Source organism: Centroberyx gerrardi, chromosome 3 (genome assembly GCF_048128805.1).
Source record: "Centroberyx gerrardi isolate f3 chromosome 3, fCenGer3.hap1.cur.20231027, whole genome shotgun sequence".
In the NCBI taxonomy this organism is placed as follows: Eukaryota; Metazoa; Chordata; class Actinopteri; order Beryciformes; family Berycidae; genus Centroberyx; species Centroberyx gerrardi.
Window position 1 is genome coordinate 32,021,963 of NC_135999.1, and position 24,004 is coordinate 32,045,966.

A 24,004-nucleotide genomic window follows, 5' to 3' on the forward strand; every position below is an offset into this window, starting at 1 on the left:
TAGAAAACCATGACAAAATCAGAAAATGCTGAGCCTGTATCACATGCCAAAAGTGTTCACATGCAAAGACAGTCATGCTCCAGTAACATTTTTTTTTAGCTATATTGAAATGGAAATATTTCAGGCAAATACAACAGACCAAAAATGTGCTTCATTTTCTGCACTCTTAAAAAAAAAAGATTGTTCAGAGGTTGTTTGAGCGTAATCATGTGGGAACCTTTCTGGTACTGCTGTATATAGACAGGGACGTCAAAACCCTAAACCCTAAGCTATGGCAAAGTCCCTGCTTCTACTATCATTCACCACCAAAACTTCCAAACCTGCTGATATCCACTGAAAATGGTCAGTTGCTTCTGATTTATCCATCTAGGATGTAATCAGTACAAATTTTTGTGTGGTGAGAAAATTTCATGAAGCAGACGTTCTTTACCATAGTTGATTCCACACTCTCTTTCAAGAGAGTTTGATGAATGAGGGCCAGTGTGTGTACAGTAATTGTTAACACAGGACAACTGTAATGTTAATGGCCAATTTGCACAGGATGAAAGATCTCTGTAATCAGTCTCCAAAATTTCAGAGATGGGAGTGTCTACTCCATTTACGTTTCACACCAAAATTGTACCATACATCATACGTAACCTCCGCAATTGATGTTGGCATGCTCAAACAAAAACAGTACAGCATGGCTGCAAGAGCCAAGAAAAGGATCCGCGAAAGAAACTTCTCCCAAGGAGAAACTGATGTCCTTTTGGAAGGTGCAGAGTTACCACGGGCAAATTTATAGTACCTTAAATCAAATTAGATTGGGAGAAGATAACCGTGTGGTTACCATGTTGTTCTGGTCCTATGAGAACTGCTGCCCAATGTAGGAAACAGCTCAGTGACAATAGGCGAAGAGCCAAACAGACGTTGGTGGTGAACCTTAGGAACAATTTGGGGTGAATGCCGCTTTCAAGTGCAATTTGAACAGATGGTCCACAGCCATATGGTAAAAGTCCTTTCCCAGTATTCACCAACAATCTCAGGGATGTCAGCTGTGACAGGACTAGTTTTACCAGTCCGAATTGACATCCCTGAGTTTTACCTTGATCTTTACTCTCCATTATAATGCTAAAACTACAAGATCAAATGTGGACTCACTTAGGCCAAGTATGGTGAGAGCCATACCTTGCCATACACAAAAGGGATTTTGAAGAGAAATGGCCTGGATGTTACTAATAAAGTTTTGCACCAAGCAAAGCTTCCCTCATGATTCGGCCTAAGAACCTCTAGAACCTCTAGAAAAGTTTTTCTTATAAAGCTTAAATCACTGTCCTGTTGATGTACATTAAAAGAAAGATGATTTTAACACTTTGATGCTTTGGAGAAACTCAACCCTCTTATTCCTTCCTCAGCCCAGCCTCACAGTCTACCACTCCCTCTTCATTGGCTGTTGCCCCTGGCCGTTAGCTGTATTGTCCGAGAGAAAAGGCCCCTGAGTCACTGGATAGTTTCACATCGTGTCTGACTGACAGCTGGGAGCGGTACAGCCCGTTGCTATTGGTATCCAGTTCGGCGTCCGACACCTACAGTATATGAGAGACAGAGACAGAGAAAGAAATTTTGGCATTCAGTTGGGTATATTACTTTACATATTGTTATTGAAAACCTCCTAACTCTAATTTTAGTGATTTTCATGTTTTAACTTTTGTTGAAGTAGCACATGGCTCCTCCATGGGTTGAGAAAATCCTACCACCCTTGGTCTTATGAAACCTTTTCAAAATTTGGGATAAACTCAGAAATGCATGCATGATAAAACCAAGATAAAAAGATAAAGCCAAGATGGACGGAAGAGGATTAGGGCCACGTGAAAAATCAGACTCAGAATTCTGAGTTTAAAGACATACTTCTGAGATTAAAGACAGAATTCTGAGTTTAAAGACATAATTCTGAGAATAAAGTCTCTTTTGAAACTTTTTTCTTTAAACTCAGAATTTTGGAGATATACAAGGTTTTATGTCTGGGTTGGGTAAGGGGTTAACAAACCACATGTTTCTGATTATGTATGTAGTGTTAGCATGTGTTCAGTGTTTAGATAAGGTCAGACTTGATGAAGTGCACAACATTACTGATAATGTTCTCTACGTCTGAAGCACTGGGTATTTTACCTCTTCAAATTTCTTGGCCTTGTACTGCTCCGCCCCTTTCAGGAAGTTCAGCAGTATGATATCACACAGCACTGTGCCCTATAGAATAATAATAATAATAACAACAATAACCTTTATGTACAGAGTGGTTACCGAAAACAGAGTAACAAAGTGCTTTAAAATGTTAAATGTGATGAAATGAAAACTAATGATCCCTCTGGGGAAACTGAGTCATTGCAGCAGCAGACAAAGAAAAGAGCAAATGGGGTTATTAAAGCAATATTCCACTCAGTTTTAACATGGGGGTTATTTGACACTTGACCGCCATGAAAACCAGAATATAAACTAATCACCAAGATCGGATGCAGCTGGATGAGTTTGTAGCGTTTGGATTTTTACTTCCCATTAATTTGACTGAGGCCACGAAAATAGCCTGAAAACTAAGTACAAGTAAACAAAATTGCTACTGAATGTAATTCCGTTACTTTCATCCTCAAGTAAAACTCACCACTCCCACTGAAGTGAAGGCTGCCACCATGTTGATGAGCGTAGGGATCATGTTGAACTTCCCTGCCTAGAAAGGACAAAATGTTCGTACCAGCGGGTTTCAGTCTCCTGGGTATCCACTAACACTTGGAAATGTGGTGGTACAACAAATTCCTTTATTCATTCCTTCATTCATTTCTTTCCACTGATCATTCCATGCCCTAGTGGTAAATCAGTCATCCCGCCTTTGCAAATATGCTCTTTCTTCAAAGTTTAAAGGCTGATAAGGGTTTAGAAGAGTTGCACTAGGGAGACAGTTCAGGTGGAAAACTCCTGGTTTTGTCTGGAATAAAGTGACTTAAATGAGAAGTTTGGAGATTTTGGGCCCAAATATAATTTGTCTCTTACATACCTGCTGTATTTGTATTCGCAGACAATATTGGCTCTGGAGTCAATATTGTCTGTGGGTCCAAGTACTATCTTCTTTGAGGCAGAGCTGAACACCTATGTATCACGTTCCCTTTTCTTACAGCAAATGAATGTTGCTCATCCTGTTTGTTGTGAGTCTGTTATTTAAGTGAATATTTCTATAGGACCCTAACAGGAACAACAAAATTCATAGGCTCACCATATTATATCACTCAATATCTTGTATGATCACACAAGAGGCTGCTGAAATCTGATACTATCACTATATATACTGGTTATACTGGTGGGGAACATCTCTCTCTCTCTCTCTCTCTCTCTCTCTCATACACACAGGAGCATACTCACATTTCCATTGACCAGCACATCGAACCTGATAGCGTAGGCTTTGACCAGCGTACGATAGTCAGTCCCGTTGTCCATCTTATAGTACTTGGCAAACCTTTACAGACAGAAAATCACACAAGTTGAAAAAACAGCAATGAAAGGTCACAGCATAAAAGAAGATGATAAAAATTTGATTGAATGAAGTTGGTCAGCCTTTTTAATGCATGGGTTTAGTACCTGGAGTCCCAAACCATAGTCAAAGAAACACAAAGCTATAAATAGGGTCATGCAGATACTGGTTTGCCGATATAGGGATTTGATTAATTACATATTTATTGTAGAACTAATCAATATTACACTGACTGTCTATGGGAAGATCTTAACAATTGAATCCAAAAATCAAGGGCTAAGGAAAAGAGAGTTTTAGTGTCCCATGATGGTCTAAATGTTGTTTCAGAGGCTTTTCCAGAAAATGGTCAAATTTAAAAATATCGAGTATCGGCAACAAAATATCAGTTATTGGTAAGTACAAATAAAAGACATCAGCGCATGAAAAGCTTATATCTGTCGAACACTGGTAGCAAATACCTGAAATTATAGCCGGGGGAGACGACGTTGTTCTGCGACATGGCATCCAGCCGGGTGAAAGAGTAGGAGGGGTTACACTGATCCTCCGCTTTGTCCAGATCACACATCCATCCAATCTTGATCCCTATCACTCCTCCCTGAGAGAGGTAAAGAGAGGGAGAGAAGTACATAGATGTGTGTGTGTGTGTGTGTGTGTGTGTGTGTGTGTGCGTGTGTGTGTGTGTGAGTGTGTGTGTGTGTATACCTTGTGTGCCAGTATGGAGAAGTTCTGCTGTGCGTAGCGGACCACGTCTCCTACTCTGAAGATGGGACAGTAGGTGTTGTTGACCATGTCAAAGTTACATGTCTTGATGTAGGTGCTGGTGATGGTGGGGAGGAAGTTCCCTCTGCATACACACACACACACACACACACGCACACACACACACACGCACACCCACACGCACACACATGCAAGGAAACACACATGTTCAAACTTCCACAACAAAGATTGAATGAAGGTCATTGTATTCATATGGGAAATAATAATAATAATGATTCAGCTTCATCATTATCATCATCATCATCATCTTCATCATCATCATGGTCGTCACGGTCGTCATACTTGGTGTAGTTGAAGAGTGGGAAGCGGATGCTGTTCTTGATGAAGATGGTGAAATTCTCCACCTCCATCATAGGTTCACTGAGAGAGAGAGAGAGAGAGAGAGAGAGAAAACATACAAGCAACATTTTGTTTGAATCTGTTGTTAAAAGATGGAATGCCAAATTTTCAAATTTTCAAATTAACTCATCAGTTGTTTTGTAGTAATGTGCATGGAGAGGTTGAACCTCTTGTTCATCAACATCACTTTGGCATTGAGCAGGAAGTTTATTGTTGGCCCACATCCTATAATGCCATCTGGTTTGGCTTTTAATTAGACCACAATGTGAACACAGCATAACCCAGAACCTTGACCTCATAATGGGCTTTCAAGGAAGTCATTTTCTGCACTACAACCTGAGGATACGCAAACACACACAGTGGTTACTACAGTGTCTGACATGTCCTTACTGGCTTTTGAATCATTTGTATAACGACATTCTCTCAATTTTGGAACTGTTTTACATTATTATAGATATTGATTAATATATACTGTTGTATTGTACATGCTTTCAAACCAAATAATTGATAGTTATAGATATTGGTGATTATGTACTGTTGTATAGAACATGTTTTCAGGCCAAATTATTTATCATCTTAATGTGGTTTGAATGTATAAACTGAATGTATAATCCATTTTATGTACTGCTTTGGCCATATACTTTCTGATAAACAGCCATGACAATAAAGTAACTGAATTGAATTAAATATCTGGGTCTCACAAGCTGGTTCAACCTGCTCTCTTTCTCTTTCACACAGGTCTCTTACGTCTTGATGTAGTCTATCTCGGCGGGACACCACCCTCTAATCTGACACGTCTTCATGGTGTCGTTAAAACGAACACACCTCCCTGTCGGAACTCCTGAGGAGGAAAAGGAGGAGGCCAAAGAGAAGACGAGGAGGTTTTTTTGTGAATGGGACTACTACTCAAAAATGTGGGATCTATGCATTTACTCACAAGCAAACAACAGCTTTGAAGTAATAATTTGCCATATTTTCATATAAATACATTTAAGTAAAAATGTATCTTACCGTATCCTCCTGGCTTGTTGAGGTACTTGGTGCAGTTGCTGTCATGAGTACACCTGTACTTCATCTCACTCTGGGAAACACACACACACACACACACATATACATACATACATACATGCACACATACAGATGCAAGCATGCACGGACGCAGACATACACACATACACACACATAAAGTTGTTCATTATGAATGAGCCCAATATATTCTTTTAAATATCTTCTTAAGACACATTTTTATTGGCTGGCTTTAATGCCATAATTTGTCATTTGTTCTTTTTGTACTTTTTTTTTTTTTTTTCATGAGAAGCACTTTGTTAATCCTGTTTTTTTCGATAAGTAAATCTATCCATCTATCCATTTTCTTGCTGCTTATCCGGGTCAGGTTCCTGGTGTCTATAGGGCAGTAGAGCAGACCAGACATGCCTTTCCCCAGCAACTTCCTCCTGGGCATTCTGCAATCTCATTCTTTCAGTCACTGCCCAAAGCATGTGACAAATGATGGAGGTTGGAATAACATTAGTTTATTTGCTTTGTGGCTCAGCCATCTCTTCACCACCATGGCCCAATGCAATGCCACTAAACTGGACATTCTCCAGACCTGGCTGATATTCTGTCTATGTCTATACCTATGGATATCCTGAACAGGAGAGGGGAAAATGGGCATCCTTGTCACAGTCTGATCCACCTTGAACAAACTTAATGCCAAGCTCATGCCAACTCAGCTCTGACGCTGCGTGTGTGGGGGCAGCATTGGCCCCGGCACCACATATTCCCACCGCACCTCCCATTCTATACCTTGGGGAACATGGTTATAGGCCTTTTCCAAATCCACAAAACACATATAGACAGCATCAGCAAACTCCCATAACAACTTGATTATCTGTGAGAGGTCAAAAAGGTGGTCCACTGTTCCATGACTAGGACAAAATCTGTATTGGTCCTCCTGAATTTGAGGTTCGACCATCTCCTTTCCAGCACCTTGGCATAAGCTTTCCCAGTGAGGCTGAGCAGTGTGATTCTTTAGTGGTTGGAACACACCCTCCAGTCCCTGTTTTGCCAATGCTGCCAATCCAAAGGCACTGTTTCCCAAATCAACTCAACATTGAAAAGATGTCAACCACGACATCCCAATAATATCAAGAGCCTTTAGCATTTCAGAAAGGATCTCATCCACCCTGGTGCCTTACCACCAAAGACGGACCTCAGTGATTTCTGTCAAGGAGATAGGCTCAGACCCTCCTGAATCTCCCAGCACTGCCTCCTGAACAGAGGGCATGGCATGTCTGTCGGATTTAGGAGTTCCTCTAAGTATTCCTTCTACCATATGACATTGTCCTCAGTTGAGGTCAGCGATTCTATACCCCTGCTGAGAACAGCATGAGTGATGTCTTGCCTTCCCATTTGGACTCTTCCCACATCCGGGCTTTCGCTTCTGTAACTACAGCAGCTGCAGCCTTTTTGCCCCCCCAATATCTCTCTGCTAAATCAGGGGTCCTCCATGCCAATCAGGCCTGGAAGGCCTTCTTTTTTTTAGCTTGACCCTCACTGCTGGCATCCACCAGGAGGTTCTTGGGTTACCACCATGACAGGCACCAACGACCTTTTGCTCCAGCTCCAGCCACTTCCACAGCAGAGGTTTTGAACAGGGTCCCCTCCAACTCCGTGTCCTCAACCTCTTCCAGAATACAGGAGCTAATACGGAGACTTCTCACTACATGATGAGGTTACCAGGTCTTTCTGGCAGCCACACCATCTGATCCAAATCACCACCAGATGGTTATCAGTTGACAGCTCAGCCCCTTTCTTCATCCAAGTATAGAATGTATGGCCTCATGTCTGATGAAACAACTACAAACTTAAACGCTGACTCAATCATTGACCCTTGATTCAAGTTGCTCATGTACACATGTATCACGTACAGGTTTGAACCCCCATCACACACATGATGTTTGTTATGCACAAATCATGGCTTGTCAGAAATCCAATAATAACACACCACTCAGGTTCAGATCAGCAAGTCCGTTCCTCCCAGATTTCCCATTCATTGCAAACATGAGTATTGAAGAGTCCCAGTAGGACCATGGAGTCTATAGGTTGGGCCCTCTATAGCATCCCCACCCACCATCTCCGAGAAGGCCAGGTACTCCGAACTGCTGTTAGGTGCATATGAACAAACAACACCCACCTACACCCACCCAGCACCTCTCACCCATGGACAACTCCTGAGTAGGATGGAGACCACCCTCTATCATGCAAGTCGACACTGCATGAAGGTGAGCCCGACTGTATCTAGTTGATAGCTCTCAACCTCCCACACCAGCTCAGGCTCCTTCCCCCATGTCTCCATGTTCTGAAAGACAGGTTCCACAGCAGCCAGCTGTAGTAGCAGCAGTAGTAGCAGCAGTAGTAGTAGCAGTAGTAGTAATAGTAGCAGTAGTAGCAGCAGTAGTAGCAATAACTGACCTCAGGACAGTATCCTTGTACTTGGTTCTCTGTAGTGATCAGTTTGGTGATGACGCAGAACACTGAGGCTCCCTGTGGGAAAACACATCTATAGTACATCACTGTATACTACATCCATCCATCCATCCATTCATCCATCCATCCATGCTCCCATCCAGCCATCCATCCATCCATGCTCCCATTCATCCATCTATCTATCCATACCTGTGTAGGAGTGACGTAGTCTGCAACATCCATGACCTTGTTGTTGTAGATTCCGAATCCCTTGACCTTGGTCATCACTGAAGACTCGATGGCTGTGTCTCTCACTTGGTAGGCCTTCTCATGCAGAAACACCCACCTGAGACACGAACACAAAATTGATCAGATAGAATGATCAGTTCCCAGTCAAAAAGAAGCACACAAATTAATAATGTCAATTGAATTCAGTTCAAATTAGTCCACTGAGCACCAAAAGCGGTTCTTCTATGATTATAAGCCCCAAAACCAAAAAGCTAATTTCCAAAAAGCTATATATCCATTTTGGATCTATTGCACTCTGCCCATAAACAGGGCTGGGTAGTAACGGAATACTTATAACAGTGTTATTTATTCTAAATACCTAAAAAGAAATATGTATACAGGGATCACTTTAAAGAATATAGGAATATATAAAAAAAAAAAAAATGAGAAACCGAGAAGGCCATTTAAATATTAACAAGTGTTCTATATCTTTATAAAATATGGCAAAGCTTGTGCTTGTATGCAAACCTAAACAAATATGGCAAGTAATTTGAAAGTAACTGAAAGTAATTAGAATATATAACTGAGCCCTTTCAGTTTGGTAATCCCTTGGATTACATTACTGATTACCATTTTGAAACAGAATACATTTACATTTACAGAATACATACAAGTAACCCACTCAGCCCTGCCTATAAAGTAGATTATGATGAATTCAATCAAACTACAAAAACAAATTATGTAAATAAATGCTAATTGAGTGAATAATTTGTAACTGGTAATAAATTAGTTAGTTCATCTCTGAAATTCGGCCTGTTATGAAATTACGTTACCTCTCCTTTAAAATAAAGTAACAAAACACTTCAATTGTGTAACTGAATAATAACAATAAAATGAAAAATAATTGAAAAGTTAATAAAAGTTAGTAATAATAAAGTTGATAATGATAATATAATAATACAACTTAAAATATAATATGGTAGATGATAATAGAATATGACAATGAATCTACTTTAAAACGACAGTATAGGTGCATTTATTCTCATGTATTAAACTGAATTGTCATATATTCATGTCACATATCATATCTTGTCATATCATGTCATGTCATATCATATCATGTCATGTCATATTGTCATTATCACCATCACATCATGCAGTTAGTGATTAATCAATATCTGTGCAATATCATTATCAATAATTAATCCATATTTAATGTTACTGCCATATCTTCTATGTCCTGTAGATCCTTGGTATCTTGGTATACATTTTAGCAGGACACTGACATTCCTGCTGAATACTATTCAGTGTTTTCATACAATGTAATTTTTCATATTATCATCTCTATATAGCTGTATAGTAACATATACTGAACAAAAATAGAAATGCAACATAGTTTTGGTCACATTTTCATGAAATTAAAATATAATATCCTATAATTTGTCCACGTTAAAGCATATTTCTCACAAATCTTGTGCTCAACTTTGCTTACATCGCTGTCGCTGAGCGTTTCTCCTTTGACCCAGAATTTCTCTCAATTGAATGATCTTATCATATGAAGCGTAGCCGAGTCAAATCTTTAAAATAGTTGCATTTATATTTTTGTTCAGTATAATTAAAGAGTTTGAATAAAGTGATGTACTGACCCGATGAAGTAAGTGATGATGAGCAGCTGAACGACACGGTTGATGATGCCGATGGTCCAGCTCTTCACCACCACCGACTTGGTGGTTTCATAGGTGAAGAAATCTGTTATACACGACCACATTCTAGCAGTGTGTGTGTGTGTGTGATTTCAAAAAAATCACTCAGGTTGTATGTGTTTGTGTATAAGTGTGTATAAGAAACTTTCAGAGTATGTGATTATGCAGATATAAATGATAAAACTGAAAAAGTCTTAATGAGGCTGCTGTTAGTCCTAATGAGGCTGCTGTTAGTGTGTGTGTGTGTGTGTGTGTGTGTGTGTCTACACCGTTTGCTGCAAAATTTTCATCTTCCTCGCTTTAGTTCTTCAAAATCGGCTTCAATCTTCATTATTGTTTTGTGTTAAAAAAAAAAGAAGAAAAAAGATCAATATTCCAGGTTTCCTTCAGCCAATGATGAAAGCAGAAAATCCAAACATCCAACAGTTGTATTTCATCACATTGGAAAAGGTAGAGCTGCTTGTAAAAATGCAGTAAATGAATGTCTGCTGCTCAATCACTTCTATCTTCAGCTGAGGTTGTCTTCCTGTAAATTCAGGTTTGACGTTCCTGTATCATGACAAACTGTCTCTCTCTCTCTCTCTCTTTCCTCTCTCTCTCTCTCTCCCGTTGTCTCAGTCTCTTCCTTCCTATCTCCGACGCTCCGTTTTTTTTTATCTCAATTATCTAAATGACCCTTCAAACCCCTCCTCCCCTCTTCTCCTAGTGTACACACACTGACAAATTACTCATACACAACCACACACACTCCAATACAACCAATCCACATGGTGTTCAATGTCGGTTTGAACTCTGTAGTTCTGTTATGGACAATGAGGTGTTGAGCAGTTCACCTCAAAGGTATCTTGTATATGACATTTACAGAGACAAAAAAACACACACACACACACACACACACACACACACACACACACACAGGGGTGTACCGATATGGGTTCTTGAAAGCTAATACCGATATTTTGGATTGAAGCTGTTGATAACTGATATTTTGTGCCAATATTCGATATCTTTACACTTGACCATTTTCATGGCAAAACAAATCCAAAAAATTACAAGTATTCAGTGTCCCAGAATTCTATTCTTGTCAGGGTGGAAAAGCCTCTGAAACAGCATTTAGACCATCATGGGAGACTAGGGCGCTTTCATACCGCAAAAGTCCGCTTGAGGTCCGAACCAGAGTTCGCTAGGTTGTTACATTGTATTGCTGTGAAAGATCAAATCATGTGCACATATCGTCATTCCCTCTCTTTGGTTCGGACTTCATCAAAGTTGCTTTCACACCAAAATGATCTACACCATGGTCCAAACGGAAGAGGGCCAAGACCGCCAATTTTTGGCGAACTTTTTGCAAGATTTTGGTCCGTATCCGAGTCCGCATGGTGTGTTCACACCTGTCAAAATGATCCGAACTTAGCAAAAAGGTCCTAAAGACCGGACCAAACGATGCTGGTGTGAAAGACACCTAAAACTGTCCACTGAAACCCACGATGATAGCAACAATAATAATAATAAATATAGCTGCATGGCAGCAATGCCCCATTGTCCAGAGTTGGACAATGACTTGGATTACTGTATATGGGCAAAATTGGTAGACTTTATGGGTCTTATTGGTAAATTTGTTCAGCATGAGGAGATGTGTGTATGTTCCAAGTTGAAATGTGGTAGGAATCGCAAGGGTATAAGTATGACACCTCATTATAGCACCTTCTAATGGACAAATTATGGTATTTCTTTTGTGTAGATTACGCGTGGTCTGAACTTTCTATGTGCCAAAATGGACAAAAGGTTACTGAAGTATGACGTAGACGCATACTGTATATTCAACATGAATTGCAGATTTAATGGCGTTAGTTCAGGCAGGACATGGAATCCATTCTCACAACTAGAAGGGCACTCGGAGAGCGCAGACCTCCGCCAAGGTTCATGCTATTATTGCTTGTTCGTGAGTCGGATCCGGATCCGCTCCAAAATTTAATGGGTTCTTCCTTGGCCCATGCTACACACTTCCACGAAGTTTCATGAAAATCGGGCCAGTAGTTTTTCTGTAATCCTGCTGACAAACAAACAAACAAACGGCACCGAAAACATAACCTCCTTGGCGGAGGTAACAAGGCGGTCTATTTAATGACTTCCTCTTACACAGGTTTTTGCTACAGCAACTGCTGCGGCCACTCTGCTGCTTGGTAAAGCTTCCATTCATGCCACTGCAAATCAACTGGCAAAATCTGCTGAGTATGTGAGTGAGTTACTTTCTGGATCCATGAAAAACACCGAAGCAATGACCGCTCATCACCAAAGGTATCGCCAAAATCAAGAATAACAAGAATCTCATTGATTATCACTGCAAGTCTGCTGTGTGGCAGCATGTTAGGTTTCCAGTGAAGGAAGAGAATGTGGTGTTTTGCACTCCATGTAGAAACTGGCCCGACATAATAAAGACACTCAGCGTAGACTGTTGCTTCTCATATTTCTTCTACCTTTTTGTTTTTAATCCAAACAAACTGCTGTTGTTATTCAGTAAACGTAAATTGCATCACTTCCTGTGCAGCAGAGGATTTTTCCCGGGAAAGGTGTTTAGAACAGCAAATGTAAAAGATTTCATGAACTGGCTATAGGTTGAATCACTGTTGTATAGTATCAATCGACAATAGAGAGTAGCAAAAGTTATTTTTATTTATATGAAAAAGTTGCAACTAAACCTCTAGTGACTCCTGTTTATGGTTGCCATTTTGTTTTGTTTTTGTTTTCCCTCAGAATTTAAAAGCCATTTTCTCATAATTGTCTTCATTCAGATTTTGCTCAAAACATTGTGATAACATCAAACATACAGTCCATGAGTGAAATTTGAATCAAAATGCCACATTAGAATCACCAATCAGGTTAGAGGCTTCCCATAGACAACCAGTGTAGTATTGAGTTAGTGCACTAACCCAATAAAAATGAAATTAAACAAACTGCATCATATCCATCATGTCAGAGCTGGACCACAGTGACTGGACCGGATCCCATTTTAAATAAAAGGCCAATCTCGGCCCCATATATCAGTCTATATATCCTAACACACACCGCAAACCATATCCAAGAGATAACATTTCACACTAATCTAATGATCCTGTCTAATGCCATCTGGACTCTCTGTAGGCCTCCATTAAAACAGCAGTCACTTATGACAAGAGCATAATGGACTGCGATTGGATGAAAACCAGGAAGTGGTGAAATATCATTCATTTTCTTCTCTGTCTCTCCTATGTCACTATGCCCCCCCCCCCCCCCCCCCCCCCCCCCCCCCCCTCCTTTCTCCAATGGGCATTGCATAGGGAGGCGTGGATGGAGGGCGGGAGGCAGGAGTGGAGGAAGAGGAGGAAAAGGAGGGAAGGAGTAGAGGAGAAGAAGGAGGGAGGAAAAGGAGGAGGAAGAAAAGGAGGGAAAAGGAGGGGTAGAGTGGAGAAGGAGAGGAGGAGGGAAGGCAGAGGAAGATAAAGAAAGAGGAGGAGGAGGAGAAAGAGGAGGAGGAGGAGGAGAGGATGGAAGGAATAACAGATAAGGGAAAGAAAAGCAAAAGAGCAAAACACTATGAGAAAAGTTGAGTGGGGAGCAGACTGACGCATGCACACACAGACACACACACACACACACACAAACTGTAAGAGTGTAAAAGGCAGCAAGTCACCTCATTTCCTCCAGTCTGAAGTCGCCAGTCAGACTGACGGCGGATGTTGACCTGAAAGTGAGACAGAAAACACACACTTACCAACACACACATACACACACATACACACACAGGCGCCACAGTCCATCACTCCTGAGAGCTGCGCTGCCATGTTTAACTACTGAACAGTTTGCGCTGGACCTTTTGACCCTTTAATAGGGACCACACTGTAAAAAATGAGCAATAATTCCAATTTAACAAGTTGACATGTTGGTGGGAAAAGTTTGCAATGTTTGAATGTTGTCCCTGACATTTCACTTAAGTCTATGCTTAAAGCAATATTCCACTTAGTTTTAACATGAGGGTTATTGACTGCCATGAAAACCAGAATATAAACTAATCACCAAGATCAGCTGGACGAGTTTGTAGCTTTCAGATTGTTACTTCCCATTCATTTGAATGAGCCACGAAAATAGACTGAAAACTGACATTTAACACGTTGGTGAACAGATTCAACAACAGATCCTGCTGCTGTGATTTTCAACTGACTGGGTCCAACGTTTTAGAACATGATTTCGCCAAATAGCATTTTATTGATAGAAGAGAACATAATGGAGGGATACCATTTATATACTAATTTTAGTGTAAACCAAGAATAGAAATGCAAAATGATGAAGGACCCTGCTTTGTTGGGAAGTAAAAATCTGAACTCTACAAACTTCTCCAGCTGCATCTAATCTCTGTGATTAGTTTATATTCTGGTTCTCATGGTGGTCAAGTGCCAAATAACCCCCATGTTAAAACTAAGTGGAATATTGCTTTACTACAACTAGGATGCATTTCATAAGTTGTTCTAACCAGTGTTGGGCTTTTTTCTCAAAAGAGTAATATATTACTCATTTCAAAAGTAATTTACCCATCTTTTCATTTTCAGAATTGAGTTTACCACATTTTTTAGACTGACATAAATCTTTATGAGTATCAGAATCAATCTGAAAGTATAATTGAATTTTGTTTATATTGGTGGTTGTTTGCATTATGTTTATTATAGTGTACCTTTAAATTTTAGTCTGATATTAAGAGGAAGTGATATTTTTTAATTGGTAGCTATATTTGTATTACTTAAATAAAAAATTAAAAAATAATATAATGATGATTATGGGTGACAGAAAAGCAAAGGACAATTGCAGCCTTTCTCTCTCTCTGTCTCTACCTCTCCTCGCTCGCTCCTTCTGGTCATAAACCACAAAATCAATACAAATCTTTTTGACCTGTTCTGCACTCTCCCTCTTTGGTATTTCCCTCTCTGTGTCTCTCTTACCCTCCATCCTGCCAGATCGCTTACCATATAATCTAATCTGAGGTGTGTGTATGTGTGTGTGTGTGTGTGTGTATGTGTGTCTGTCGATCTGTCTGTCTGTCTATCTATCTATCTATCTAGTTGCAGCTGCAATGACCCATTTTCCCCACGGATATCATTTAAGTTTAACTGCATCTTACCTTTGAAGATACATTTTAGCCAACAGCTATGATATGTACTTCATGTGCCTTGTTACATATTTTAGGGAAACATAAAGGAAAACAATGTTCTTCCTCCCCACAGTCTAAAAAATGAAGAGCCAACTGACTGTCAGTGTGAACAAATAACTGCCTGATTCTATTGCACACATAAAGAGACTAGGCGCCACTGGTTTGGTTATGGTGGTAGGCAGCGCCCCCTGCTGGAATACATGCCTACAAACAGGATGGGGTTCTGTTCTATTTATTGCTGAAAATGAGCTCCATGTACACAATGAAACAACAGGATACAAATACAGTGACTGGCAGAACAGTGGCAACTCAGCAAAACTGTTGACAATATATAGACATTATTGTCTGTCTGTCTCTTCTTTGTCATTAAAGAAGTGGCTTTCCAATTAAGTCACAAATGTGACCCTACCAAACAGTTTCGCAGTAGACTCAGTAGAAAAAAGTTTCTACTTTTATATCCCTTATACACTCGGATTTCTCTTTGAAATTTTAAAATGTAATTCTTGGATTTACAATTTACAGCAAAGAGGAAGCAGGTGTCTATTATTTGATTCATCTTATTGCACTTTTTAAATACTATATCCATAAATCGAATGTATCAAACTCAGTTTCTCTGTGAATAGTAAAGCTTACAAAACTGTGAACCTTTACAAATATTGGAAAAACGGCTGCAGACAGATGGTATTGGGATGTAATATGCAAAATAACCGGCAGGTGGCAGCAACGTTACCAACTGGTCTCAGGTCTGCTGAAACACTAGATGAAGAAGAAAAAGCCTTTTAAAATATTTGTTTTGGTCGATGGTTTCGATTCGCAGCGACTGAATGAACAGAAAGAAAATATTCCACACGGAACAAAATAAGCTATCAGGACATACAGCTTCTTTCTGTTGGGATAACCAGGTAGGTTGGACGTTCGTTTCTGGAAAAAGGCAGTCGGTCAATCCAGTGTTATGTTTCATATGCTGCAAAAACACACAATGCACACAGAAACGAGCTTGTTGTATTGTATGGAGCGAACCTGACCCAGAACCTGAACGGGAAAGGGAAGGAGTCGTCTGTTCATTTCCCCACAGATCAACTTTAGTTTCATAATGTTGTTATGACACTCAAAATCGTTATTCAACAAAATTTCACAGCATTGGGTAACTTCGGGCGTAAAAAAGAACTGCGCATGCGCTTCCTTTTGGCCAAATTCAAGATATGACTTTCTATCGTTCATTCTGATTATATCAGCCGTTTTCGGTAGCCTACTTAAAAATAATGCGTCGCTAAAGCAGATGAAGAGAACCGAGCCAACGCTGTGATATGTTGGTGAGTCACGACTTGGTTTTGACGTTGTGACACTTTGAAAGTTGATTGACGGGGGAAATGAATCGAATTATGAGAAAATTATCTCAGAATTATGAGAGAAGATGTAATAAATTGGAAATAACTGGGCTGCTTTTTTCCAGGTGAATGCTCACGCGTCCGTCCAATACGCTTCTGTACCAAGGAGAGTAACTTACCCTTAATGGACCAGGTTCTGGGCAGAGCGTACCCCAGCCTACTTTGAACAATCAGGAAAATTAATGCTGTTTTACTCATCAGTAAACGCACATACTTCATAGACAAGACACACAAGTAATGATCTTGCACGAGTTTGTATGGTCGTCTGATAAAATCGGCATATAGATGATCCACCAAGCACAACTGTAATTAATGCAATACAATTTCAACTTTCACAATTGGTCCACACTGCTCGCTGTCACCCACCACTGTGCTGTGGAAGAAGATAGTGGGGATAGCAGGCAGGTCAGTTTAAATTCTGAATAGATGCAGTTATATAGGCTGTGTTTGCTGATGAGCAACTCAACATTAACTTGGCACGTTTTTAGGCTATATGTGGGGTGTACATATACAGTATGTGTTGTTAGACTTTTTTTTTTTTGAGCCAGATTTTTTATGGAATTCTGTGTGACGTTATCACCATACGAGACAACGCAATGCAGAAACTCTTGAAATTTACAGTACGAGTTAGCCAGATTTTGCCAGATTATCCCGGAAGGTAGGCAGCCTTCAAAATAAAAGCGTAAAATCGGTTACCATTTGAAAAAGTATTGGAATGAACAACAATCATGACATTGCCATAAAGTAAATATTGAAAGATTATATTGTATTACTGAACATGATATTCGGTAACACACGTTCGCTTGAAAAAGTTTTATTTTGAAAGTTATGACGGAAGTTATATTTGTACTGTGGCTAACCTTATACTAACTGGCCTTTGCCTAGACATGTTTAGTAATGTCTGAAAGTGTTTTTTTTTATTTTTTTTATATATTATGTATTTATAGCTGTTTCAAAGCAAAAACTAACAATTGTATGACCAAAATCATCATGGACATACAAATATACAGTTATGTTATGCTGTTATTAATAAACTCTTGCATTTGATGAACAGAGTCAGTCATGTAGTGTTAATTAATAACTGTGACCTCTCCAGTCAGTGATCAATTATATTTTCAGACAAGCATCAATTTATGCTTTTTCCCCTTATAATCCCCTATCTTTATATATGTTGCATCTGTTTTATATTACTTGCTATGATGTGTATACTATGAATTTATGACAAAGATGTATATCGGCCTAAAAGGTGGTGAACTGTATTCCACAAATAAAACCCTAGTTAGTTCAGGCAAATTATGTATGTGGTGAATTCAGTGAGTGAATCCTATGTGAATACTGGAATTGGTAGAGGGGGTCTCATTGATGGTGCATCTGATTTGGGAGAAAATGTGGGATCTTGACATATTTTTTGGCAGTGCTGATGTTATGTGTTTATGTTTTCCAGATAATCTGTCACCATGACAACCAAGCGCGGCCTGATCACAGATACGTTCAAGGTGGTGAAGAAAGCAAAGAGGAGCCGCAAGCGAGAGAAGATGCCTCCTTCTCCACCTCAGAAAGGTGAACAGCAGCTCGGTGTTTAGCTGTAGGCTTTTGTGGCAGTGGAGTGTCAGCTAGCTGTGGCTCCATATTTCAGAAAGGTGAAAGGGCCATTCAGTGTCTGGGAGTTTACTATTAAAATCAGGGTATCTGCGGGTCCTTGAAATATCTGGAAAGTCATAAATTATAGATTTAAGGCCTTAAAAGTATACAAATGTCTTAAATTCAGTTATTAGAAGTCTTATATTTTCACCATGTAATGACAGGTTTCTTTGTCCACTCTTAGGTGAATCCAGAACAGGTTGGTAGTACAATCTGCATCATATCTGCTTTACTCAACACAGTTGCACTTCATGTCCCTTAATTAATTTCCTGGTGTCTTTTTTCTTATTCTGTCTACTTATAGTTTCACAACTTTCAATACCTATGTTCAGTCAGAAATCAGCTGGTTTTTGCCAGCTTTGCTTATTTATTTTGGTCTTAAATTTGGCTTTCTGAAACCTAAAGGTACCCTGTAAAGTGTAAAATGATGACATTTTGAACACAATCAACCGTCATGATGGCAAAAACTAGGAAAGCAATGCCCAAGTTGAAAATAACCGGAATTAGCAGCGTTGGTGTATATGTACTGAACAGATTTTGGACATGGCAACTGATTGTGTTAAGTACATACACAATCTAATACATAATCCAAATAGTAAGTACTATTTATACCACTCATATTGTTGTAGGTGAAAACCAGCAACATGCTACATAGCAATTTCAACACACAGCATTAAACTCATACTGAAACCCAAACTACAAAAAAGTATCGCGATATAATATTATCTCCATGTTATTCTGCTGTAGTAATCACAAATGAGACGCTTGACCATCACAATTTCACAAGCTCTCCATCCAAATTATATTATTTACACTTTGTAATGACTTTTTTATATTGTTGTTTAAATTCTAGCAAGACAACGCCATCGCTAGAAAGATTTGCGTCTCAGAAATAAACATAATTCTGCACAGTCTGTCTTTGTTGTCATTGAACTTTTATTTATTACATCGTATTGTGGCTGTATTGAATCATGAACCCTGTATCGTGTATTGAATCGTATCGTTACTTGAATTGTCATTTTTGTCCAACCAGAGGCTAAAGCTGAAACAGAGAGAGAGAAGGAGCTGCAGAAGCTGAGACAGTTTGATCTGGACTGGAGATTTGGGCCCTGCACAGGTAACAAACACACACACACACACACAATTCAAAAGTAGTGGTAGCTTAGAGGTTATTCGCTGGGTCGAATCCCTGCACTGGCTGGGAAAATTTGGGCAGGGAAAGTGAATGAGTAACACTCTCCCCTTCCTCAGCAAGTCTTATTTCAATAAAATCTTAACTTTAACCAGCTTTAAAAGTTCACATTTTATTGAAATAAGTGGTGCTTGGTTGATTGGATTCAAATTCATGAGTGGATCCTTGATTCAGAAACCTTTGGCGTGATATTCTCCATACAAGAGAGAACTGAACCGGGCTAACTCTTGTCATGACAGAAATATTCCACCACTTCATAATCTGTTCTCAGGTACAGATAACATCGACTTTTTCCAATGTTCCAAATAAGACCATATGCAAAAGGTTGCTTGCACTCACAAACGCTAGAAAACGTCTGAGATGTCTGAATGCAAAGTTTCTATTTTATTCTACATTTGACCAATAAAGTGACATATGCTAAGGTGAAAAAAGTGCAAAATGATTTAGAGATGCCGTATCATCAGTGGAAAACCTTTCATTTTATTGTTCAGCCGTAGAATAAAATGCAGACTTACAGTTTTAGACATCTTGGTTTGAGAAGTTTTTTCTTCCATTTGCGAGTGTGAGCTCCGCTTGCATGTAGTCTTCAATGGATTGTTGGACCTACACACCCCTATTGTTTTTGCATTTTTTAGCCAAATAGCTTTCTTTACTTTAGAATTTGCTTTACTCAAGTAGGGGTTTGTAAAGCAAGAGACTGGTCAATATTTGAACTCTCTATCAGCGGTTATCGTCAGCACCAACTGACTCAATGGACTCCTGTTGAGCATTCAAAAAGGCACAACGTCTTTCAAACTGGATTTCAGGCGATTCCAAAAGTTTATTCAAATGGTAACTGAATGTAGGAGGCAGCTGCCTTCCAGTCAACACTCGAGGAACAAAAATCCTTTCCTTCACTGACATCTAGAGGCAGCGACAGGCAACTGCAGAGCATTGTCGATCATTTTCTGCACGATTCCCTGGCTTTGGATGTCATTTCAGTGATGTGACGTTGAAATGTTTCCAATCCAGGAATATAAGAGGGTCTAATAATATAGAATACTGCATCAATGATCAACTCTCCCTCTCTCTTTCTCTCTCCAGGTATCACTAGACTGCAGAGGTGGGAAAGGGCGAAGCTTCATGGTCTGAACCCCCCCGAGGAGATCAGAGACCTGCTGCTGCTGCGCATACACACTGACCCCGAGTACAACCAGAGGTAACTAACACACACACACACACTGATCCCCAGTACAGCCAGAGGTAACACACACACTAGGGTTGGGTGGTATCCTGAATGTTATCATATACCGGGGTATTTGGAAAAGGTCAAGACCGCTTCATAAACTCATTGTATTGCGTAAAGTGAGATCAACTACATCATTCTACATCTGTTAAGTCATTAACAGATGAGATAACAAATATATTTAACAACCAGGCTAGAAAAAGAGAGATACTTGAAAAAGATTGTGGTGGTGTTGGTGTAGGTCCATTCAGTGACGACGTAAGTAAAGGTCAACTCTATGTTAAATAGCCCTAGCCTCTACTCCAAACCACTCTGAGTTGTAGCTTGAGAAGAGTTAGCATATGATATGTATAGCGTATTATGGGATTTTCTGATACTGTTATGATGAAACTATGATATGCTTATGCATTGCATTGCTCATACAGTGATCAAATGCAGAGCGCTTTCCATCAATGTCCGCAGTTGCACAAAAATACTTCTGCCACAGCACTCAGTTTTATGGATATAAGGAGACAGATGTTGACATCTGATAGCTATCTCTGAATGTATTATTACCATGGACCATAAAAATGTGTGGACACAGGGAATGGGCGTGTAAGTGATGCTCAGTGCACGGCACTAATTTACACACTTTGTGGTCACCATTTTGCTTACCTCTGGCCAAGGGCGTAGAATTGGGTAGGGACGGTAGGGACGTGTCCCTACCAATATCAAGCGACTCTGAAATGTCCCTAGCAATTATTTTGATTGACAATAAACGTTGTTTTGTCCGTCAGTGTCTAGTCAATGTTAACAGATCGCGTTCTCTACTACGAGTCCCGCTGCATTGGTGTAGTGCATTGGTGTCCCGCGTCGGCATAGCAACGGACGCTGTAACGAAACGCAAGAAGAGCCAAAGCTCCGCCTACCGGCGAGCATGCGAGTGAAGACTCCATGCTATTTTATATTAGTAACAGTTGTGTTTAGCCATTAAAGTTAGTTTATTTAAGTACCGTGTCGCGTGCGTCTGTGACGGGTGACGACCGTAAGTAGCCTACATGTCACAAGTGAGACTGAACAATGCTGATGTGTGCCACACTGGACAACACTGATGTAAAACAAATATGCCAACAGTTCATCTCTGTTAATGACAGGCGTAGGCATGTGTTTGGCTCCTTCAAATAGGAGCAAGGCAGTGGACACTCAGCTGTTTGTATGTAGGGTTTGGATATAGTTTACAATATCTTATCATTATTATTATTATTATTATTTTAAATGTAAATACAGATCGTTGGTTTGAATAGGCAACAGTACTACAGTACCTGCCTTAAAACAAAATGTGCTCTTCAAAGTCCCATTCAGCTGGCAAATTTGAGTAAAGGATTCATTAATGTGCTACTCCCCTGTGTCTGTGTGTCTGTTAATGAGTGTATTGGCTACCATAACTATCTAGATCAGTGGTTCTCGACGTGGGGTCTGGGGACCACCAGCGGTCCTTGAGGAGGTTCCAGGGGGTCCCCAGCAAATTGATGAATTGTTAAACTTCAGCATTATTTAATTTACAAATAGTTAACACAATTACAGAATGTAGAAGAATTACTGTTTTGATCATAGTTTCACTGTTATCTCTCTACCTACAATACAGACAGTCATGGGATTCTGGATCAAAATCATATCTAACAATAAAAGTATTCTCAGATTTGGGTCCGAGAGACAAAATCTCATCAAATGGGGGTCCATGGCTCTAATGTGGACTAAACTAGGGGTCCTCGATATGAAAAAGGTTGAGAATCACTGATCTAGATGATATGAAATGGCGGTCAGAAGTCTATCATAAATGTAAAATGCCTCAGCTTCCAGTGGGGGTTACATCCCCTCCGGACCTCCCCCATTTGTGTCCCTACCAATGTCAAAATCAAACCTACGCCCTTGCCTCTGGCCATAAAGTGCACACTGTTTGACCAAGGGAAAAACGTTGACGTCGTTTAGAAACGTTAGCATGCATGACATTCCAAAGTCCTTCCAGTCCGTAGTTTCTTCCACTGATTATCCTCCAGCCTTTCGAGTGTCAAATATTTTCTTACTGCTTTTGTTAGCTACCGTGCCGGACTTTGCTAGCTGAACAGACGTCCCAAATATTAAGTGAGAGCAAAGCAGTTGTGTCTGTGTGGCGTCAGCAATTTTGTTTTATACAAGCTTGTAGTCCAAATAATTAATAATTTAAGCATAATTCACAATTTAAGGCATAGGACAGTCGCCATAAACAGTAGTACTCAAGTTGAACAAAAGCATATACCACAATGAGGTGCTGCCACCTACTGGCAGAAGATGGTATAGCGGCTATTTGGCTTCTACTATGATATAAACTAGTTTTCATCCTAGCCATCAAATTGGAGGTTATTTTAAAATTTGGACACCAGTTGAAGGCAATTAACTGCAATTAACATGCTGGTAGGATAGAAAACCAGCAGTATTATGACTGACTCACAACTCAGGACATTATTTTCACAATATTATGATAAAATGATATATCTAATTAAAATATGGAGACAATATCCTGTTATGAAAAGCCCTCTCACACATATTCATATTGATTGTGTGCTTTGTCTTTCAGCTTATGGAGCGACTATCATTTGTGATGAAGAATAACAGGACGTCCTCTCCTTGGTTTTCTTCAACGCACTAAGCTTTTTATTAAAATGTCCATTTTCTACTGAAAGACTGGCCTTTTCTCTCTTGAGATGGTATTGGTGGAGGGCGGTGGTAGCCTACAGTTTGGAGAAAGTGCGTGTGTGTGTGTGTGAGAGAGAGAGAGAGTTCTGCATTACTATCAAGGACAGATAAGGAAAATCCAACAAAGGACATTTGTCACATTTCATAGATCTTAATCTTGAAAAGAGTCAAGAATTGGGTCAACATTAAGGTTAGGTTACGTTGGGTTAAGCAGGGTGAGCTACACATAAAATAAACCAATTTTCACTGCAATAGTCTAATTTATCTACAGCCATTATACTATGAAAAATGGTTGTTGCAGCAGGAAATGGTAATGGCATACAGTAAAGAAAACTAGAATATAAATAAGAGTAAAGCAAATCGGGAGCAACCAGCAATTCTAATGTATTAAGTAGAAATGTTTGAATGAAAAGTATGGAAAAAAATATGAATTACATCAATAAGGGGGTCTGCAAAATAACAGCAGTAGAACATACTGAGGCAGAAAAATCAATGTAGTAATGTGTATGATGAAAATATAGGCCGACCATTACATTTCTTTTCATTGCCTATTTGTTAAGTACTTTGTAACTTTTGTTAAAGAGTATATTACTTAGTCATTCGGTCAGATGACAGATACGCGTTAGGAGTAGAGGAAGGTACTGGGCCTGTCA

At 39.7% G+C, this 24,004-nt stretch overlaps 2 protein-coding genes across 6 annotated transcripts; one reads left to right on the forward strand and one right to left on the reverse strand.

Annotated features, from left to right (window-relative positions):
- Window positions 1-1,445: 1,445 nt before the first annotated feature.
- On the reverse strand, window positions 1,446-10,079 carry p2rx3b (purinergic receptor P2X, ligand-gated ion channel, 3b). Its single transcript, XM_071902931.1, has 12 exons — window positions 9,958-10,079; window positions 8,294-8,429; window positions 8,090-8,161; window positions 5,627-5,696; window positions 5,363-5,456; window positions 4,559-4,636; window positions 4,199-4,340; window positions 3,955-4,091; window positions 3,388-3,481; window positions 2,636-2,701; window positions 2,149-2,226; window positions 1,446-1,565 (listed from the first exon to the last, which is right to left on the reverse strand). Exons 1-12 carry the CDS (start codon window positions 10,077-10,079, stop codon window positions 1,446-1,448), a joined length of 1,209 nt encoding a protein of 402 aa, XP_071759032.1.
- Window positions 10,080-15,953: 5,874 nt separating this feature from the next.
- On the forward strand, window positions 15,954-23,337 carry pold4 (DNA polymerase delta 4, accessory subunit). 5 transcript variants are annotated; one of them, XM_071902936.1, is made up of 6 exons: window positions 15,954-16,095; window positions 18,026-18,141; window positions 18,407-18,421; window positions 19,256-19,339; window positions 20,498-20,612; window positions 23,233-23,337. In XM_071902936.1, the coding sequence occupies exons 2-6, from the start codon at window positions 18,039-18,041 to the stop codon at window positions 23,255-23,257; spliced, it is 342 nt and encodes a 113-aa protein (XP_071759037.1). In that variant the 5' UTR covers window positions 15,954-16,095; window positions 18,026-18,038; the 3' UTR covers window positions 23,258-23,337. The 5 variants fall into 5 exon arrangements, with proteins under 5 accessions (XP_071759037.1, XP_071759038.1, XP_071759039.1 ...); XM_071902937.1 differs by lacking the exon at window positions 18,407-18,421 and having other exon boundaries at window positions 18,026-18,156; XM_071902938.1 differs by lacking the exon at window positions 18,407-18,421.
- Window positions 23,338-24,004: the final 667 nt, after the last annotated feature.

What these genes read in the sequence shown, in the direction of transcription:
- p2rx3b (XM_071902931.1), bottom strand. Translation starts at nt 10,079, where the DNA reads ATGTGGTCGTGTATAACAGATTTCTTCACCTATGAAACCACCAAGTCG. An exon ending in TACAAGGATACTGTCCTGAG is followed by an intron (nt 5,697 to 8,089) that starts GTCAGTTATTGC and finishes TGTGTTTCCCAG; the next exon opens with AGTGAGATGAAGTACAGGTG. An exon ending in GAGATAGACTACATCAAGAC is followed by an intron (nt 4,637 to 5,362) that starts GTAAGAGACCTG and finishes TCTCTCTCTCAG; the next exon opens with TGAACCTATGATGGAGGTGG.
- pold4 (XM_071902937.1), top strand. Translation starts at nt 18,039, where the DNA reads ATGACAACCAAGCGCGGCCTGATCACAGATACGTTCAAGGTGGTGAAG. An exon ending in GAAAGGTGAACAGCAGCTCG is followed by an intron (nt 18,157 to 19,255) that starts GTGTTTAGCTGT and finishes TTGTCCAACCAG; the next exon opens with AGGCTAAAGCTGAAACAGAG. An exon ending in GAGATTTGGGCCCTGCACAG is followed by an intron (nt 19,340 to 20,497) that starts GTAACAAACACA and finishes TTCTCTCTCCAG; the next exon opens with GTATCACTAGACTGCAGAGG.